Below are 22024 nucleotides of genomic sequence, written 5' to 3' on the forward strand. Positions count from 1 at the left end.
TTAGGTTTAGGTTTAACATTTAGCGCTTAGATTTAGATTTAAATCGAACATTTAGGTTTACATTTAAAATTTAACGCTCACATTTAGATTTAAATTTAACATTTAGGTTTAGATTTAACATTCAGGTTTAGGTTTAACATTTAGCGTTCACATTTAGATTAAAATTTAACATTTAGATTGAAATGAACCTTTAGGTTTACATTTAACATTTAGTGCTCACATTTAGATTTAGGTTTAGATTTAACATTTGGGTTAAGATTTAACATTTAGCGCTCACATTAAGATTTAGATTTAAGATTTAGGTTTGGATTAAAGATTTAGGTTTAGAATTAACATTTAGGTTTAGGTTTAAAATTTAGCGTTTAGATTTAGTTTGAAATTGAACATTTAGGTTTAGATTTAAATTTTAACGCTCACATTTAGATTTAAATTTCACAATTGGGTTTAGATGTATCATTTGGGTGTAGATTCAACATTTAGGTTTATGTTTAACATTTAGCGCTCACATTTAGATTAAAATTTAACACCTAGGTTTACATTTAAAATTTGGGTTTACATAAAACATTTAGGTTTAGGTTTAACATTTAGCGCTTAGATTTAGATTTAAATTGAACATTTAGGTTTACATTAAAATTTTAACCCTCACATTTAGATTTAAATTTAACATTTAGGTTTAGATTTAACATTTAAGTTTAGGTTTAACATTTAGCGCTCACATTTAGATTTAGATTTAGATTTAAGATTTAGGTTTGGATTAAAGATTTAGGTTTAGGTTTAAAATTTAGCGTTTAGATTTAGTTTAAAATTGAACATTTAGGTTTAGATTTAAATTTTAACGCTCACATTTAGATTTAAATTTCACATTTGGGTTTAGATTTATCATTTGGGTTTAGATTTAACATTTAGGTTTATGTTTAACATTTAGCGCTCACATTTAAATTAAAATTTAACACTTAGGTTTACATTTAAGATTTAGGTTTACATATAACATTGAGGTTTAGGTTTAACATTTAGCGCTTAGATTTAAATTTAAATTGAACATTTAGGTTTAGATTTCAATTTTAATGCCCACATTTAGATTTAAATGTAACATTTAGGTTCAGATTTAACATTTGGGTTTAGATTTAACATTTAGGTTTAGGTTTAACATTTAGCGCTCACATTTAGATCAAAATTTTACATTTTTGATTTAACATTTATATTTATATTTAAGATTTCGGTTTAGATTAACATTTGGATAAAATATAGAGTCAACATTTAGTTTAAATTTAAATGTGATGAAAATTAGCTCAATCTGAGAAATATATCTGCTAAAAAAGTGGGAGTGAACTTTTACATTGGGCGCCCGTACGTTTGTGCTGCAAAATTTTCATTTGTGCTGTTGTGGTTTTTAAGTTATTAACATTTGATGTTTTTTTTAATGATATTATCTTGTCAGTACCAGTAGTCATAATCAGCCCTCCATCCATGTCAAAATCTCCCTAAACCAGTTCAATCGTTTGTGCTGCAAAAGTTTTTGGAGTGTTTTCAATGTAAATTAAATGTTACATTGTATTGTTTTTTTTTAAATATTTTTAATTATCATTAAAAAAATGCAGCTGGCTGTTTTTTTTGCTGAATTTGCCGATCACTGATGGCGAGTCTAGTCGGAGGAAGTGAGGAGCTTGTATGGCGGAAGAGCACCGACCAGCACACGTGAATTGGCAAATAGATTTACTCACATCAGCAGATGTCATCAATATTTTATTGGAAATAACTCTCGCCCACATTCCTTTTGAGGCGCACATTATCCTTGGAGGGTGCAGCTGCAAATGTATTCCCTCCTGCTGCTTTCTGTGCACATTCATGGCGTAACAGCAATTTATTTGATGCTTTTTCATGTACAAATATGAACTTATGAAATCCCTTTTTTTTTTTTTTTTAAAAACGTTTTCTTTTTTTAACTTTTGATACATGTTTAAAGTCCAAAAATGAATGGGTTCCCAACACTAACTTCACTTATCCTGTGTCTCCCTGACCCTCGCCTGGTCCACTGCGTCCAGCAGGTTCTTGGAGTCCAGCGCCAGAGTGTGTGCGGCGGCCAACATCTGTCTCTGGCACTCCTCCTTTAGTGTCGTCACCCAGTTCTGCTGGGCCAGTCTCATCTTATTGATCAGCTCCTCTAAGTCCTTGTTCAGGAGCTTCTTTGTGCCCGCGATCTGAGACAGGTTGGCCAAATGCACCACAATTCAAAACCATATCCAACAACTTGCATGAATCAGCTGGTGTTCCAGATGTGTGACGTGATACCTCGCTGGCACATGAGTTGTGCAGAACGGGCAGGACGTCATCAACGCTTTGGATCAGGCTCCGCAGAGTGGCGCCAATCGCCTGGATGGCGAGCAGGGGAGAGTCACGGTTGGTGGACGTCAATGTGAGAAGACACAAATCTTACTTTGACGGCGTTGGGATACTCGGAGACTGGAAGCGTGTTGACCTCATTCTTCAGCTGGACCACCTGTCTGACCGTCGCCATGACACCAGAGTACACCTGATCACCTGATCGGTCCAGCTCAGCTGTGGGACGAGACTGGAACACAGCATTTCTGTTCTAATTGTCTGCATGGTCATTAAAATATAGGGGTTGTCTAAACATCTTACATCCAGGGCTGCATAGTGTACATTTTAAGAAGTTTTGAAAATTCGAATTTCGTCTAAAACCAACCATGTTATGCAGTGGCGTGCACAAACAGGACAGTTGAGTATTGCTCTAGACCAGGGGTCGGCAATCCAAAATGTTGAAAGAGCCATATTGGACCAAAAATACAAAAACAAATCTGTCTATTGAGCCGCAAAAAATTAAAAGCCATATTACATACAGATAGTGTGTCATGAGCAGTGTTGGGTTAGTTACTGAAAACCAGTAACTAGTTACAGTTACTAGTTACTTTATTTCAAAAGTAACTCAGTTACTAACTCAGTTACTTAAACCAAAAAGTAATGCGTTACTGTGAAAAGTAACTATTTAGTTACTTATATATATTTTTTTTAATTTTTTTAAGGCCCCATTTAATGCCCTTTTAGCCTTCATTTTAGTACTGTTATTGCACTGGAGAATAATACAATCTGTTGTTCAACTTGACATGCATTTGCATCATTGAACTCTGCTAAGCAATGTGCTCTACATACAACACACAAAGACAAAGATATGTTTTAAAGGGCCAATTTGTTTCAGACCAGAACAAATTGACAAAACTATTTTAAATAGCTGCACCTTAACATACATAAGTAACAAACAGCATAATAACAACATAGCTGTAAAACAAGAAAGGCACACACTACATACATAAAGCCTAACCAGGCGTTTTCTCAAGGAATTCTGAAATAAAATCATGTCTGAAGCCCAGAACACTCTACACATTTCCCCACTTAGTTTAGAGAAAAGGAAATATTAGCCTGGCCCACTAGTATCCCTCTTTAGGTTTGTGAACTTTATAGTCTAAACATTTAGAGTGATGTGATAATCAAACACTCTAAAAGTTTAAAATGAAAGAGTATATAAGAGAATTGACAGAGTGTGTGTACCTTCAGTGTGCAGTGCCTCGTTAAAATCCAGCCGCTGTTGGAGGTGGAGGTGAGTGTGTCTCTTTACTAGCTTCGTCGAAGCATGTTGTTTTTGTCGCTGTTTCAGCATATTTGAAACTTACATTCAGCTAAAATGTTCTTTTCTTTGTGGTCGATAAAAGAAACGTACTGAAAATATCTCCATTTTAAGAAACTCGGCTTCGGGGTTCGCCATGACGTCTTGATAGTAGACACAGACACGCCCCCTCCCCCACACACACACTCACACACACACACGTACACACAGACAGCGCGCGGCGCGCCTCTTTTTCGTCGCCTCTTCAGCAGCGACACTCAGATCTTCTCAGTTTCTAGCCGATACTACATAAAAAATAACGCAAAATAACGCAGTAACGCATCATGTAGTAACGGTAACGGAGTTACTGAATATAAAAAATAACGCGTTAGATTACTAGTTACCGCCGATAGTAACGGCGTTACAGTAACGCGTTACTTTGTAACGCGTTAGTCCCAACACTGGTCATGAGATACAAATTGAATTAAGATGACTTAAAGAAAACTAAATGAGCTCAAATATACCTGCAAACGAGGCATAATGATGCAATATGTACATATAGCTAGCCTAAATAGCATGTTAGCATCGATTAGCTTGCAGTCGTGCAGTGACCAAATATGTCTGATTAGCACTCCACACAAGTCAATAACATCAACAAAACTCACCTTTGTGCACTCATGCACATCGTTAAAAGTTTGGTGGACAAAATGAGACAGAAAAAGAAGTGGCATAAAACACGTCCTAGAAAGTTATATATGTAAACAAACTACTATGAGTTCAAGGACCGCCAAAATTAGTAGGACAAAACGCGCTCGCCAAATACTCGAATCAGTGAGGCATGTTTAATATAAACAGTGTGCTTTATAACAATTAGGGAGGTTTGCGTCATGTTTGTCCTCCTACGGAAACCATATTAAAACAAACAAAAAAAAATGTTCCCCTCATCTTTTTCCATTTCTCATACATTTTTGAAAAAGCTCCAGAGAGTCACTAGGGCGGCGCTAAAAAAGAGCCGCGGGTTGCCAACCCCTACTCAAGACTTAAAGGCACTTCAGCACACATTTTGGCTCCCAAAAGGACACATCAGGATTAGGGATGTCCGATAATGGCTTTTTTGCCGATATCCGATATTCCGATATTGTCCAACTCTTGATTACCGATTCCGATATCAACCGATACCGATATATACAGTCGTGGAATTAACACATTATTATGCCTAATTTTGTTGTGATGCCCCGCTGGATGCATTAAACAATGTAACAAGGTTTCCCAAAATAAATCAACTCAAGTTATGGACAAAAAATGCCAACATGGCACTGCCATATTTATTATTGAAGTCACAAAGTACATTATTTTTTTTAACATGCCTCAAAACAGCATCTTGGAATTTGGGACATGCATTGGGAGGTTGAGTTGGGCGGGGTTGGGGTTGGGGGGGTTTATATTGTAGCGTCCCGGAAGAGTTAGTGCTGCAAGGGGTTCTGGGTATTTGTTCTGTTGTGTTTATGTTGTGTTACAGTGCGGATGTTCTCCCGAAAAGTATTTGTCATTCTTGTTTGGTGTGGGTTCACAGTGTGGCGCATATTTGTAACAGTGTTAAAGTTGTTTATACAGCCACCCTCAGTGTGACCTGTATGGCTGTTGACCAAGTATGTGTGGCATTCACTTGTGCGTGTGAAAAGCTGCAGATATGTGACTGGGCCGGCAAGCAAAGGCAGTGCCTTTAAGGTTTATTGACGCTCTGTACTTCTCTCTACGTCCGTGTACACAGCGGTGTTTAAAAAAGTCATACAATTTACTTTGTGAAACCAATACCGATCATTTTGAAACCGATACCGATAATTTCCAATATTACATTTTAAAGCATTTATCGGCCGATAATATCGGCAGTCCGATATTATCGAACATCTCTAATCAGGATACATTTTTACATCTTAGGTCACATTTTGGTTCCTACAAAAGCACTTAAGCGTGTAATTTAGCTAAAAGTGCACTTAAACATGCATTTTGGCTTCCAAGTGAGCACTTAAGCATACATTTTGTCTCTTAAGAAGGCACTGTGGCATGTGTTTTGGCTTTTAGAAAGCACTTAAGCACACATTTTGGCTTCCAAGGTTGCACTTTAGCATGCATTTTGGCTCCTAAGAGGGCATTTTACCACATGTTTTGGCTTCCAAGACAGCACTTTAGCACCTATTTTGGCTCTCAAGAGGATAATTTCAGCAAGTTTTAGCTCCCAAGAGGAAATTTGGTGCATGTTAACACACACGTTGGCTTCCAGGAGAGCTCTTTAACACATATTTTGGCTCCTAAAACAGCACTTTATCATACCCTTTAGCAGGCATTTTGGCTTCCAAGAGGTCAATTTAGCATGCATTTTGGCCAAGTGGGCACTTTAACACATGTTTTAGCTCCCAACAGGGCACTTTAGCACACATTTTGGCTCCAGATAGAGCATTTTAGCATGCATTTAGCTTAACTCAAGTTTTGGCTCCCAAAGGAACACTTTATCTTGCATTCTGACTCCTTAGAGAGCACTTTAACATACGCTTTGGTTCATCGGAGGACACTTGAACATGCATTTTGGTTCCCAAGAGGGCACTTTAGCATGCGTTTGGGATGCTCGGAGGGCTGTTTAGCACACATTTTGGCTCCTAAGAGGACACTTAAGCATACGTTTTGGCTCCTAAGATAGCACTTTATCATACATTGTGGCTCCTATAGGAGAACCCTTTAGCAGGCATTTTGGTTTGCAAGAGGTCATTTTAGCATGCATTTTAGCCAAGTAGGCACTTTAACACATGTTTTAGCTCCCAACAGGGCACTTGAGCACACATTTTGGCTCCAAAAAGAGCATTTTAGCATGCATTTTGCTTAACTCAAGTTTTGTCTCCCAAAGGAACACTTTATCATGCATTCTGACTCCTTAGAGAGCACTTTAACATACGCTTTAGCTCATAGTAGGACACTTGAACATGCATTTTGGTTCCCAAGAGGGCACTTTAATGCATTTGGGATGCTCGGAGGGCTGTTTAGCACACATTTTGGTTCCTAAGAGGACACTTAAGCATACGTTTTGCCTCCCAAGAGTGTACTTAAGCGTGCATATTAGTTCCTAAGATGGCACTTACGCATACATTTTGGCCCCTGAAAAGACACTTAAGCATAGTTTTGGCTCCTAAGAAGAAACTTTAACATGCCCTTTGGCTCCCAAGAGGGCACTTCAGCACATGTTTTGGCTCCAAACAGAGAACTTAAGCACACTTATTTGGCTCTTTGGAGGGCACTAGAACTAGGAAATATGACCTTATTAGTCCAGGGCTTAGGTCACTGCACTGGCTTTCTGTTGTTTAGAGAATAGAGTTTAAAACAGCTCTGCTTGTGTACAAGTCTTTTCATGGTCTTGTGCCAAAGTACATCTCTGACATGTTAGAACCATATGAACCATCTCGGCCTCTGAGAACCTCAGGGAGTGGTCTCCTGCTGGTGCCCAGAATCAGGACCAAACATGGTGAGAATGCGTTTCAGTTTTATGCTCCCAAAATCCGGAATAGTCTTCCAGAAGATGTGAGACGGGCCGCAACGTTGACAATGTTCAAATCCGGGCTGAAAACACTTTTATTTAATTGTGCATAAGACTGAAAGTATTTTAGTCGTACTAACTGATTTTATTTCAATTATAATTTTATCTATGATGGTTTTGATTTGAATTATAATTTGTATGAATATATATATTTTTTTTATTTACCTTCTTGTAATTTACTGTAAAGCACTTTGAATTGTGCTCTATAAATAAACTTGCCTTGTCATGTTGTCTCCAAATATGGCACTTTAACATATATTTTGGCTAAAAGTGCACTTGAGCATGCATTTTGGCTTTTAAAAAAGGCACTTGAGCATGCATTTTGGTTCCTAAGAAGGCATTTTGGCTTGGGTTTTGGCTAAAAGTGCACTTTAGCATGCATGTTGGCTTTTAAAAAGGCACTTAAGCATGCATTCTGGTTCTTAAGAAGGCACTTTGGCATGGGTTTTGGCTAAGAGAGAACTTTAGCACACATTTTGTCTCCTGAGAATTTTGGTTTCGAGGACGGCACTTTAGCACACGTTTTGGCTCCCAACAGAGCACGACAGCAGACATTTTGGCGACAAAGAAGGCACTTTAGCACGTACTTTGCACCCATGTAGGACACTTTAGTTTGAATTTTTCAACAATTGCACCACATGTTAAAGTTAAAAATTAAAGTTAAAGTGCCAATGATTGTCACACACACACTAGGTGTGGCGAAATTTTTCTCTGCATTTGACCCATCACCCTTGATCACCCCCTGGGATGTGAGGGGAGCAGTGAGCAGCAGCGGTGGCCGCGCCCAGGAATCATTTTTGGTGATTTAACCCCCAATTCATACCCTTGATGCTGAGTGCCAAGCAGGGAGGTAATGGGTCCCATTTTTACAGTGTTTGGTATGACTCGGCCAGGGTTTGAACTCACGACCTACCGATCTCAGGGCGGACACTCTAACCACTAGACCACTGAGTGCTTCCACCCACATTCCAAAAATATGCATGCTCGGTTAATTAGAGACTACCGTATTTTTTGGACTACAAGTTGCAGTTTTTTTCATAGTTTATGAAAGTTGCATAATGTTTTTTTCCTTCTTTATTATGCATTTTCGGCAGGTGCGACTTATACTCCGGTGCGACTTATACTCCGAAAAATACGGTACATTAGTGTGAAAGGTCTATATGTGCGACCAATCCAGGATGTACCCTGTCCCCGCAACCTGAAGTCAGCTGAAATAGGCTCAAGAGTAACAGCAACCATATGAAGTTAACCGTTAAAAAAAAAGGATTGATGGATTATGTATGTTTTACACATTGAATGTTTATTAGTAGCTCCCAAAATGTAAATTTAAATCAAGCTAAACCTTAAAAAAATGTTACAGAATTAAATAAATAAGTTATCGTCTTTTTTATTGTAGCATTTGAACTTTTTCTAATAATATTAGGCCTTTTTGGGTTTTTTTTCCTGTTATTTTTCTGTTTGAATTGAATTTTTTTTACAGTGTGCCGCGGTCTAATGAAAACAAGTCACAGTCTCCAAATGGCCTCTCGCTGAGCCGGATACGAACCTTATTTTCACCAGAGGGCCAATGAGAGAGAAGATGTTGATTTTACCTGTGTGACGCCGAGAGGTACGGGGGTCTCTGCTGGGGGGCCTAAAAACCACAATAGAAGAAATCACACATGCTGCATACACACCTCTCTATACCATTTAAAAAGTTGGAAATTAAAGTCAAACAACTTACCATCAGCCACGCTTTTTTCCAGAAACTCAAAAAAAAAAAAAATAGTTAAAGTTAGTGCTCATCTTTTTTTATTTATTTGCAGAGCAGCTTAAAGTGTTTGCACAATTAAATGATATACAAAAAAAACAAGGGGCTGCTGTATATTTTTTGCTTCATTGAGAAAACAGTTTATTTTTAATAACCATTGTAAAACATGTTTTTAATACAAATATTTGCACAAATATTGTACCTTGATATCTGAGGCCTGTCGCACAAAAGGATCCTGTAAAACACACATTGTTAATAATTAAAAAACTTTTTTTTTTAAAGAGTGGAGGTGTGCAGTGGCGCTTATAGCTATGGGCTACATGGGCACAAGTCCAGGACGCCAATTTTTATTTATTTGTTAGGTTTGGGAGTGTGAGTGTGAATATTAGGGCTGTGAATCTTTGGGTGTCCCACGATTCGATTCAATATCGATTCTTGGGGTCACGATTCGATTCAAAATCTTTTTTTTTTTTTCAATTCAACACGATTCTCGATTCAAAAACGATTTTTTTTCCCGATTCAAAACGATTCTCTATTCATTCAATACATAAGATTTCAGCAGGATCTACCCCAGTCTGCTGACATGCAAGCAGAGTAGTAGATTTTTGTAAAAAGCTTTTATAATTGTAAAGGACAATGTTTTATCAACTGATTGCAATAATGTAAATTTGTTTTAACTAATAAATGAACCAAAAATATGACTTATTTTATCTTTGTGAAAATATTGGACACAGTGTGTTGTCAAGCTTATGAGATGCGATGCAAGTGTAAGCCACTACTATTGTTCTTTATTTTTATTTTTATAAATGTCTAATGATAATGTCAATGAGGGATTTTTAATCACTGCTATGTTGAAATTGTTACTAATATTGATACTGTTGTTGATAATATTCATTTTTGTTTCACTACTTTTGGTTTGTTCTGTGTCGTGTTTGTGTCTCCTCTCAATTGCTCTGTTTATTGCAGTTCTGAGTGTTGCTGGGTCGGGTTTGGTTTTGGAATTGGATTGCATTGTTATGGTATTGCTGTGTATTGTTTTGTTGGATTGATTAATTAAAAAAAATTAAAAATAAAAATTAAAAAACAAACTAAAAGATAAAATTTTTATTTATTTTTTTAAATCGATTTTTTAAAAATGAGAATCAATTCTGAATCGCACAACGTGAGAATCGTGATTCGAATTCGAATCGATTTTTTCCCCACATCCCTAGTGAATATTGTCTGTCTATCTGTGTTGGCCCTGCGATGAGGTGGCGACTTGTCCAGGGGTTACCCCGCCTTCCGCCCGAATGCAGCTGAGATAGGCTCCAGCACCCCCCGCCAACCCAAACGGAACAAGCGGTAGAAAATGGATGGATGGATGTTAGGTCAGGATTAGCGTTGAATGGGAGCTGTCACGCCAAATTTCTTCCCCCTACAAAAACCTTCCCCCCCATTTACTTCCGGGGTCATTACCTCTTACGTCATTTCCTCTTACTTACGTCATTTCCTCTTACGTCATTGACAGCGATCGATAGAATCCAAATCTCCTGAAAATGGTGGTGTCACTGAATGACATTTGTCTTTATCTTTCCCAGGGGACTTATGTCAAACACCAGCAGGCTTCGAAAAATTCCAGGCGGAGTGTTCGGGAAAATTTCAGGCGGAGTGTTAAGGGCCGCTGCTGGGAACTTCTGTCTTCGTGGTAACGTGCAAAAAATATTAATTAATATATAATACTGTTAGGGCTTCACGGTGGCAGAGGGGTTAGTGCATCTGCCTCACAATACGAAGGTCCTGAGTAGTCTTGGGTTCAATCCCGGGCTCGGGATCTTTCTGTGTGGAGTTTGCATGTCCTCCCCGTGACTGCGTGGGTTCCCTCCGGGTACTCCGGCTTCCTCCCACTTCCAAAGACATGCACCTGGGGATAAGTTGATTGGTAACACTAAATTGGCCCTAGTGTGTGGATGTGAGTGTGAATGTTGTCTGTCTATCTGTGTTGGCCCTGCGATGAGGTGGCGACTTGTCCAGGGTGTACCCCGCCTTCCGCCCGATTGTAGCTGAGATAGGCTCCAGCGCCCCCCGCGACCCCAAAGGGAATAAGCGGTAGAAAATGGATGGATGGATAATACTGTTAAATGTCTGTACTTTAAATCAACATTATTGTTGAAACCATTTCACTAATATTAATTAATATATAATAATACTGTTAAATGTCTGTACTTTAAATCAACATTATTGTTGAAACCTTTTCACTAATATTAATTAATATATAATACTGTTAAATGTCTGTACTTTAAATCAACATTATTGTTAAAACCATTTCACTAATAATAATTAATATGTAATACTGTTAAATGTCTGTACTTTAAATCAACATTATTGTTGAAATAATTTCACTAATATTAATTAATATATAATAATACTGTTAAATGTCTGTACTTTAAATCAACATTATTGTTGAAACCATTTCCCTAATATTAATTAATATATAATAATACTGTTAAATGTCTGTACTTTAAATCAACATTATTGTTGAAACCATTTCACTAATATTAATTAATATATAATACTGTTAAATGTCTGTACTTTAAATCAACATTATTGTTGAAACCATTTCACTAATATTAATTAATAAATAGAAGAGCCCACCACAGATTCCCCAGGCACTGCTTCCTCATAGGAAGACGTGTTGGTGGGATTGAGGAGGTCTTCGAAGTATTCCCTCCACCGATCCACAACATCCGCAGTCGAGGTCAGCAGAACACCATCCTCACCATACACGGTGTTGATAGTGCACTGCTTCCCCTTCCTGAGGCGGCGGATGGTGGTCCAGAATCGCTTCGAAGCCGTCCAGAAGTCGTTTTCCATGGCTTCCCCGAACTCCTCCCATGTCCGAGTTTTTGCCTCCGCAACCGCTGAAGCCGCACACCGCTTGGCCTGTCGGTACCTGTCCGCTGCCTCAGGAGTCCTATGAGCCAAAAGAACCCGATAGGACTCCTTCTTCAGCTTGACGGCATCCCTCACCGCCGGTGTCCACCAACTGGTTCTAGGATTACCGCCACGACAGGCACCAACTACCTTGCGGCCACAGCTCCAATCAGCTGCCTCGACAATAGAGGCGCGGAACATGGTCCACTCGGACTCAATGTCCAGCACCTCCCTCGTGACATGTTCAAAGTTCTTCCGGAGGTGGGAATTGAAACTCTCTCTGACAGGAGACTCTGCCAGACGTTCCCAGCAAACCCTCACAATGCGTTTGGGCCTGCCAGGTCTGTCCGGCATCCTCCCCCACCATCGCAGCCAACTCACCACCAGGTGGTGATCGGTAGAAAGCTCCGCCCCTCTCTTCACCCGAGTGTCCAAAACATGAGGCCGCAAATCCGATGACACAACTACAAAGTCGATCATGGAACTGCGGCCTAGGGTGTCCTGGTGCCAAGTGCACATATGGACACCCTTATGTTCGAACATGGTGTTCATTATGGACAATCTGTGACGGGCACAAAAGTCCAATAACAGAACACCACTCGGGTTCAGATCCGGGCGGCCATTCTTTCCAATCACGCCTCTCCAGGTTTCACTGTTGCTGCCAACATGAGCATTGAAGTCCCCCAGTAGAACGAGGGAATCACCCGGGGGAGCACTCTCAAGTACTCCCTCGAGCGAATCCAAAAAGGGTGGGTACTCTGAGCTGCGGTTTGGCGCGTAAGCGCAAACCACAGTCAGGACCCGTCCCCCCACCCGAAGGCGGAGGGAAGCTACCCTCTCGTCCACCGGGTTGAACTCCAACGTGCAGGCTCTGAGCCGGGGGGGGCAACAAGAATTGCCACCCCAGCCGGTCGCCTCTCATTGCCGGCAACGCCAGAGTGGAAGAGAGTCCAGCCCCTCTCGAGAGAACTGGTTCCAGAGCCCTTGCTGTGCGTCGAAGTGAGTCCGACTATATCCAGCCGGAACTTCTCAACCTCGCGCACTAGCTCAGGCTCCTTCCCCCCCAGCGAGGTGACGTTCCACGTCCCAAGAGCTAGCTTCTGCAGCCGAGGATCGGACCGCCAAGTGCCCTGCCGTCGGCTGCCGCCCAGCTCACACTGCACCCGACCTCTATGGCCCCTACTATGGGTGGTGAGCCCATTGGAGGGGCTCTTCTTTTTCTGGGGATGAGGTTGCTGAGGTAGTTAAAAAGCTCCTCGGTGGCAAGGCCCCGGGGGTGGATGAGATCCGCCCGGAGTTCCTTAAGGCTCTGGATGCTTTCGGGCTGTCTTGGTTGACAAGACTCTGCAGCATCGCGTGGACATCGGGGGCGGTACCTCTGGATTGGCAGACCGGGGTGGTGGTTCCTCTCTTTAAGAAGGGGAACCGGAGGGTGTGTTCTAACTATCGTGGGATCACACTCCTCAGCCTTCCCGGTAAGGTCTATTCAGGTGTACTGGAGAGGAGGCTACGCCGGATAGTCGAACCTCGGATTCAGGAGGAACAGTGTGGTTTTCGTCCTGGTCGTGGAACTGTGGACCAGCTCTATACTCTCGGCAGGGTCCTTGAGGGTGCATGGGAATTTGCCCAACCAGTCTACATGTGTTTTGTGGACTTGGAGAAGGCATTCAACCGTGTCCCTCGGGAAGTCCTGTGGGGAGTGCTCAGAGAGTATGGGGTATCGGACTGTCTGATTTTGGCGGTCCGCTCCCTGTATGATCAGTGTCAGAGCTTGGTCCGCATTGCCGGCAGTAAGTCGGACACGTTTCCAGTGAGGGTTGGACTCCGCCAAGGCTGCCCTTTGTCACCGATTCTGTTCATAACTTTTATGGACAGAATTTCTAGGCGCAGTCAAGGCGTTGAGGGGATCTGGTTTGGTGGCTGCAGGATTAGGTCTCTGCTTTTTGCAGATGATGTGGTCCTGATGGCTTCATCTGGCCAGGATCTTCAGCTCTCGCTGGATCGGTTCGCAGCCGAGTGTGAAGCGACTGGGATGAGAATCAGCACCTCCAAGTCCGAGTCCATGGTTCTCGCCCGGAAAAGGGTGGAGTGCCATCTCCGGGTTGGGGAGGAGACCCTGCCCCAAGTGGAGGAGTTCAAGTACCTCGGAGTCTTGTTCACGAGTGAGGGAAGAGTGGATCGTGAGATCGACAGGCGGATCGGTGCGGCATCTTTAGTAATGCGGACGCTGTATCGATCCGTTGTGGTGAAGAAGGAGCTGAGCCGGAAGGCAAAGCTCTCAATTTACCGGTCGATCTACGTTCCCATCCTCACCTATGGTCATGAGCTTTGGGTTATGACCGAAAGGACAAGATCACGGGTACAAGCGGCCGAAATGAGTTTCCTCCGCCGGGTGGCAGGGCTCTCCCTTAGAGATAGGGTGAGAAGCTCTGTCATCCGGGGGGAGCTCAAAGTAAAGCCGCTGCTCCTCCACATCGAGAGGAGCCAGATGAGGTGGTTCGGGCATCTGGTCAGGATGCCACCCGATCGCCTCCCTCGGGAGGTGTTTAGGGCACGTCCGACCGGTAGGAGGCCACGGGGAAGACCCAGGACACGTTGGGAAGACTATGTCTCCCGGCTGGCCTGGGAACGCCTCGGGATCCCCCGGGAGGAGCTGGACGAAGTGGCTGGGGAGAGGGAAGTCTGGGCTTCCCTGCTTAGGCTGCTGCCCCCGCGACCCGACCTCGGATAAGCGGAAGAAGATGGATGGATGGATGGATGGATGGATAATTAATATATAATAATACTGTTAAATGTCTGTACTTTAAATCAACATTATTGTTGAAACCATTTCCCTAATATTAATTAATATATAATAATACTGTTAAATGTCTGTACTTTAAATCAACATTATTGTTGAAACCATTTCACTAATATTAATTAATATATAATACTGTTAAATGTCTGTACTTTAAATCAACATTATTGTTGAAACCATTTCACTAATATTAATTAATATATAATAATACTGTTAAATGTCTGTACTTTAAATCAACATTATTGTTGAAACCATTTCACTAATATTAATTCATATATAATACTGTTAAATGTCTGTACTTTAAATCAACATTATTGTTGAAACCATTTCACTAATATTAATTAATATATAATAATACTGTTAAATGTCTGTACTTTAAATCAACATTATTGTTGAAACCATTTCACTAATATTAATTCATATATAATACTGTTAAATGTCTGTACTTTAAATCAACATTATTGTTGAAACCATTTCACTAATATTAATTAATATATAATAATACTGTTAAATGTCTGTACTTTAAATCAACATTATTGTTGAAACCATTTCACTAAGATTAATTAATATATAATAATACTGTTAAATGTCTGTACTTTAAATCAACATTATTGTTGAAACCATTTCACTAATATTAATTAATATATAATAATACTGTTAAATGTCTGTACTTTAAATCAACATTATTGTTGAAACCATTTCACTAATATTAATTAATATATAATAATACTGTTAAATGTCTGTACTTTAAATCAACATTATTGTTGAAACCATTTCCCTAATATTAATTAATATATAATAATACTGTTAAATGTCTGTACTTTAAATCAACATTATTGTTGAAACCTTTTCACTAATATTAATTAATATATAATACTGTTAAATGTCTGTACTTTAAATCAACATTATTGTTGAAACCATTTCACTAATATTAATTAATATATAATACTGTTAAATGTCTGTACTTTAAATCAACATTATTGTTGAAACCATTTCACTACAATATCACGTGTACTGCTGTCCTATGTCAAAGCCGAAGTGTTATCGATCGCTGTCAATGACGTAAGAGGAAATGACGTAAATAAAAGGAAATGACGTAAGAGAAAATGACCCCGGAAGTAAATGGGGGGGAAGGTTTTTGTAGGGGGAAGAAATTTGGTGTGACAGAGCCCTCTGCAAGAGGCGTACCAGTGGTGGAGTAGTGAGGGGATTGAGTGAAACAGGGTCTCGCACAGTGCGCCATTGAAGCCAAAATAGCTACTTGATGTGTGTGCGTGTGTGTGTGTGTGTCAATCAATCAATCAATCAATGTTTATTTATATAGCCCTAAATCACAAGTGTCTCAAAGGGCTGCACAAGCCACAACGACATCCTCGGTACAAAGCCCAAAGTGTGTGTGTGTGTGTGTGTGTGTGTGTGTGTGTGTCACCAGTTGTCGCTCCTCCTGCTCCAGCCATTGTCTGTCCATCAGCATCTCTCTTCTTTGCCTTCGTAAAGTGTCATCAATATGCTCTTTCCCATCCTTTCCCTACACACACACACACACACACACACACACACACACACACACACACACACACACACACACACACACACACACACACACACACACAACACACTGCTTTTGGCATGATGATGCACACAATGTGCATATAAATGACCATGAAGCACACCTGCACGCTTGAGGCGTATGGGTCGACGGCGCCCACTCTGCAAGGCTGGTGAAAGGACCCGTAGGAGAGAGGTTATTGGTGAGAAAAGTATGGCCTCGTGGCTGTAAGGTACCTTTGGGGGAGGCTCGCTGTGCTCGAGGTCCAGTTGCGAGATACACGAGATGTAGTCGGGTTTATCCTCCTGCACCGCTGTTTGAATGTCACTATCACAACAGCACAGAGATCTTTTTAGCAATTCAAGGACGTTGTGTCTCAAGGGGGTCAGAGTGGGAAGTGGTACCTGAGCGAGCAGACGAGCTGGATAAAGCCAGGGCGGGCATGCGGCTCATAGGCCCAGCAGCGGGTCAGCAGAGAGTAAACAGCTGGCGGGCACAGCAGCGGCTTGGGGAGTCGGACGCCGGACTCCAGCTGGGTGATCACCTGCCTGTTCTCCAGCCAGTGGAAAGGCTGCTGGCCCAAGGAGAAGATCTCCCACACACACACGCCTGGTCGCACACACAGCACACAAGAGGGTTTTTGGTTTGCTCGGTGCAACCACACAGTCTAATAGCATTTACTAATAGTAAATAAATCTGATCGTGTTGATTGACGCTAAGTTTTTTAATGCAGGTGCAGTTTGTGGTGGTGTGCAACTGCATCACTTATTTTTCATAGGTTTTCATTACAAGGTAACTAAAAAAGATCTGACACAGCTTTCAGAAGCAGTGCAATAACAACCAGAGGTGGGTGGAGTAGCCAAAAATTGTACTCAAGTAATATTACCGTTACTATAGAACAGGGATATTCAACTGTTAGCCCGTGGGCCAAATCTGGCTCATGAATGAAACCATACCGGCCCCGACCGAGTTCAGTTCAAAACTTGGGAGACAAACATTTCCGCAGCAAATTCCTAAAAACACTAGAGTGTGGCTGTCATATGGAGGAATTTGGGCCGCTGTAAACACAGATCATTGCAATGACATACAAACCCCGTTTCCGTATGAGTTGGGAAATTGTGTTAGATGTAAATATAAATTGAATACAATGATTTGCAAATCATTTTCAACCCATATTCAGTTGAATATGCTACAAAGACAACATATTTGATGTTCAAACTGATAAACATTTTTTTGTTGTTGCAAATAATCATTAACTTTTGAATTTGATGCCAGCAACACGGGACAAAGAAGTTGGGAAAGGTGGCAATAAATACTGGTAAAGTTGAGGAATGCTCATCAAACACTTACTTGGAACATCCCACAGGTGTGCAGGCTAATTGGGAACAGGTGGGTGCCATGATTGGGTATAAAAACTGCTTCCCAAAAAATGCTCAGTCTTTCACAAGAAAGGATGGGGCGAGGTGCACCCCTTTGTCCACAACTGGGTGAGCAAATAGTCAAACAGTTTAAGAACAACGTTTCTCAAAGTGCAATTGCAAGAAATTTAGGGATTTCAACATCTACGGTCCATAATATCATCAAAAGGTTCAGAGAATCTGGAGAAATCACTCCACGTAAGCGGCATGGCCGGAAACCAACATTGAATGACCGTGACCTTCGATCCCTCAGACGGCACTGTATCAAAAACCGACATCAATCTCTAAAGGATATCACCACATGGGCTCAGGAACACTTCAGAAAACCACTGTCACTAAATACAGTTCGTCGCTACATCTGTAAGTGCAAGTTAAAGCTCTACTATGCAAAGCAAAAGCCATTTATCAACAACATCCAGAAACGCCGCCGGCTTCTCTGGGCCCGAGATCATCTAAGATGGACTCATGCAAAGTGGAAAAGTGTTCTGTGGTCTGACGAGTCCACATTTCAAATTGTTTTTGGAAATATTCGACATCGTGTCATCCGGACCAAAGGGGAAGCGAACCATCCAGACTGTTATCGACGCAAAGTTCAAAAGCCAGCATCTGTGATGGTATGGGGGTGTATTAGTGCCCAAGACATGGGTAACTTACACATCTGTGAAGGCACCATTAATGCTGAAAGGTACATACAGGTTTTGGAACAACATGTGCTGCCATCTAAGTGCCGTCTTTTTCATGGACGCCCCTGCTTATTTCAGCAAGACAATGCCAAGCCACATTCAGCACGTGTTACAACAGCGTGGCTTCGTAAAAAAAGAGTGCGGGTAACACGTTACGACCCACCTCGGGTAATAACACAGTACACCACTGAATTACGGTATGTAGGTGTACAAAATGATGTATCCACTGGGCTTTTGTGCTTATTAACAACATTTAGTCCAACACACATACAAAATACTTTTACTAACACAGGGGTGTCAAACGTACGGCCCTAGGTCCGGATCAGGCCCGCGAACAGGTTTTATCCTGCCCGCAGGATGAGTTTTCCAAGTTTAAAAATGAACCTGAAATTTTTTAATGAAAGAAACAGCCGTTCTAAATGTGTCCATTATAGCAATTCTTTGTATCTTTGTAGATTATGCTACATATGTACAAAATAAACCACATGATGTTAGTACATCAGTCGAGGAAAATGATCAAACTACATAAATAACAAACTGTCATTTTATTTTGATATCATTTTTTTTATTTTGATAGATTGAAAATTAACACCAATGAGTTGACTGATGAACATTATCACATAATTTATTCAGAAAAAATAAATAACAACAAATAAAGATAGAATACCATTAAAGGGGAACATTATCACCAGACTTATGTAAGCGTCAATATATACCTTGATGTTGCAGAAAAAAGACCATATATTTTTTTAACCGATTTCCGACCTCTAAATGGGTGAATTTTGGCGAATTAAACGCCTTTCTATTATTCGCTCTCGGAGCGATGACGTCACAACATGACGTCACATCGGGAAGCAATCCGCCATTTTCTCAAACACCGAGTCAAATCAGCTCTGTTATTTTCCGTTTTTTCGACTGTGTTCCGTACCTTGGAGACATCATGCCTCGTCGGTGTGTTGTCGGAGGGTGTAACAACACCAACAGGGACGGATTCAAGTTGCACCAGTGGCCCAAAGATGCGAAAGTGGCAAGAAATTGGACGTTTGTTCCGCACACTTTACCGACGAAAGCTATGCTACGACAGAGATGGCAAGAATGTGTGGATATCCTGCGACACTCAAAGCAGATGCATTTCCAACTGGACTGGACAGATCAGCTTTCAGGAAAAGAGAGCGGATGAGGGTATGTCTACAGAATATATTAATTGATGAAAACTGGGCTGTCTGCACTCTCAAAGTGCATGTTGTTGCCAAATGTATTTCATATGCTGTAGTTCATAGTTGTTAGTTTCCTTTAATGCCAAACAAACATACCAATCGTTGGTTAGAAGGCGATCGCCGAATTCGTCCTCGCTTTCTCCCGTGTCGCTGGCTGTCGTGTCGTTTTCATCAGTTTCGCTTGCATACGGTTCAAACCGATATGGCTCAATAGGTTCAGTTTCTTCTTCAATTTTGTTTTCGCTACCTGCCTCCACACTACAACCATCCGTTTCAAAACATGCGTAATCTGTTGAATCGCTTAAGCCGCTGAAATCCGAGTCTGAATCCGAGCTAATGTCGCTATACCTTGCTGTTCTATGCGCCATGTTTGTTTGTATTGGCATCACTGTGTGACGTCACAGGAAAATGGACGGGTGTATATAACGATGGTTAAAATCAGGCACTTTGAAGCTTTTTTTTAGGGATATTGCGTGATGGGTAAAATTTTGAAAAAAACTTCGAAAAATAAAATAAGCCACTGGGAACTGATTTTTAATGGTTTTAACCCTTCTGAAATTGTGATAATGTTCCCCTTTAACTGCAACATGCAAGTGTAAAAAAAAAACAACAAGAGTATGATTTGTACAATTTAAGTATGTGCTTGTTCTATTTTTAAACAAAGAAAACAATCTGAAGTTGTCTTTATTTTTAAGTTATCGTGCCGTGATTTTACCAGTCCGGCCAACTTGGAAGTAGATTTTTCTCCATGTGGCCCCCGAGCTAAAATGAGTTTGACACCCCTGGTCCAACACTTAAGTGCAGATACACCAGGGTGTCTCTCACCCAACATCCACACGTCGCTCGCCGAAGTAAACCGCCGGAAGTTGATGGATTCCGGTGCCATCCACTTGATCGGCATACGTGAAACCGATGCTGCATGATGAAGGAGAGAATTTTAAGAAATTATACGATGACACTTGGGATCTTTGTTTGCTAGCGTGTGTGTGTTTGCCTGTGTGTGTACCTTTGTAGTAATCTTGGTCATCAATGTACCGAGATAGACCAAAGTCACCGAGCTTGACGCAGTCAGGAGACGCCACCAGGATGTTTCTCACTGCAATGTCTCTACACAAGCGTAACAGAATGTAGAACTGAGCCTGAAGAGTCCACTTCTGGAGGTGAAAGGTCATCTGCTCATACCTGTGCACCATGCTGAGGCCGTCGAGGTAAGCTAAGGCTTTGCAGATTTGCAGACAGTACAGAATTAAAGTCGCTGTTGTCAGGATGTACTTCTGCTCCATCAGATATTTCCCCAGCTGACGGCACACAAACACACACACACGCGCACGCACACACACACACAACTTATTGCATTACTCAGTCGATAATCAACTAATAACTATAGTTACCGAAAACTTTAATCAGATTAATCACAGTTCACAATTTAATTGATCATGATCTAATTGAAATGAAAATTCTAATCAAGCTAAAGCATACCACACAACATAATAATGTGATAATAATAATAATTAGAGAGATAAATGCGTTAAAATGTAATATCGGAAATTATCGGTATCGGTTGTTTTTTTTAATCGGTATCGTTTTGTTTTTTGTTTTTTTTAAAACATAAAAAACACAAGATACACTTACAATTAGTGCACCAACCCAAAAAACCTCCCTCCCCCACACCCATTCGCACAAAAGGGTTGTTTCTTTCTGTTATTAATATTCTGGTTCCTACATTATATATCAATATATATCAATACAGTCTGCAAGGGATACAGTCCATAAGCACACATGATTGTGCGTGCTGCTGGTCCACTAATAGTACTAACCTTTAACAGTTAATTTTACTCATTTTCATTAATTACTAGTTTCTATGTAACTGTTTTTATATTGTTTTACTTTCTTTTTTATTCAAGAAAATGTTTTTAATTTATTTATCTTATTTTTTATTTTATTTTTTTAAAGTACGTTATCTTCACCATACCTGGTTGTCCAAATTAGGCATAATAATGTGTTAATTCCACAACTGCATATATCGGTTGATATTGGTATCGGTAATTAAAAAGTTGGACAATATCGGAATATCGGATATCGGCAAAAAGCCATTATCGGACATCCCTAATTTTTAGTAATGTAGGTCTCCCTTGTTTGATTTTTCAATTGGCATTTTTCATTTCGATATGCCAATGACTCCTAACTCAGTGCAGGTTTTTGTCAAATTAAATATTGTCAAAGTTAGAGCATAGAAAAACTGTTATATTTTAAATACTTTATTGTACATAATTAGAGCAATAGTATAGGGCTAAGACGGACTCAAAGCTTTTGTCTACATCTTGTTCTTAAACTAAATAAATAATCAATAAAAACTATACAGTGATTATAATGTAATGTAATTAGGGATGTCCGATATTATCGGCCGATAAATGCCGATAAATGCTTTAAAATGTAATATCAGAAATTATCGGTATCGGTTTCAAAATTATCAGTATCGGTTTCAAAAAGTAAAATGT

The 22024-nt window shown here is 40.5% G+C and overlaps 1 protein-coding gene and 1 long non-coding RNA gene across 5 annotated transcripts in view; one reads left to right on the forward strand and one right to left on the reverse strand.

Annotated features, from left to right (window-relative positions):
- Positions 1-1730: 1730 nt before the first annotated feature.
- The window catches only part of LOC133622418 (protein-tyrosine kinase 2-beta-like), a 63697-nt gene continuing 43403 nt past the window's right edge, over positions 1731-22024 (reverse strand). For all 4 annotated transcript variants that reach the window (XM_061985156.1, XM_061985155.1, XM_061985154.2 and 1 more), the window contains exons 18-30: positions 20709-20824; positions 20533-20633; positions 20352-20441; positions 16613-16817; positions 16445-16535; positions 16333-16377; positions 16089-16187; positions 9155-9187; positions 8926-8950; positions 8795-8835; positions 2435-2569; positions 2290-2370; positions 1731-2198 (exon numbers count right to left, since the gene is read on the reverse strand). In XM_061985156.1, the coding sequence (XP_061841140.1) occupies positions 1995-2198; positions 2290-2370; positions 2435-2569; positions 8795-8835; positions 8926-8950; positions 9155-9187; positions 16089-16187; positions 16333-16377; positions 16445-16535; positions 16613-16817; positions 20352-20441; positions 20533-20633; positions 20709-20824 (1266 nt within the window). In that variant the 3' untranslated portion in view covers positions 1731-1994. The remainder of the gene's footprint in view (positions 2199-2289; positions 2371-2434; positions 2570-8794; positions 8836-8925; positions 8951-9154; positions 9188-16088; positions 16188-16332; positions 16378-16444; positions 16536-16612; positions 16818-20351; positions 20442-20532; positions 20634-20708; positions 20825-22024) is intronic.
- LOC133622421 (uncharacterized) lies at positions 2047-2639 on the forward strand. The gene is made up of 2 exons (XR_009817775.1): positions 2047-2207; positions 2274-2639. It is a non-coding gene; the product is annotated as an uncharacterized lncRNA (long non-coding RNA).

Source organism: Nerophis lumbriciformis, linkage group LG23 (genome assembly GCF_033978685.3).
Source record: "Nerophis lumbriciformis linkage group LG23, RoL_Nlum_v2.1, whole genome shotgun sequence".
In the NCBI taxonomy this organism is placed as follows: Eukaryota; Metazoa; Chordata; class Actinopteri; order Syngnathiformes; family Syngnathidae; genus Nerophis; species Nerophis lumbriciformis.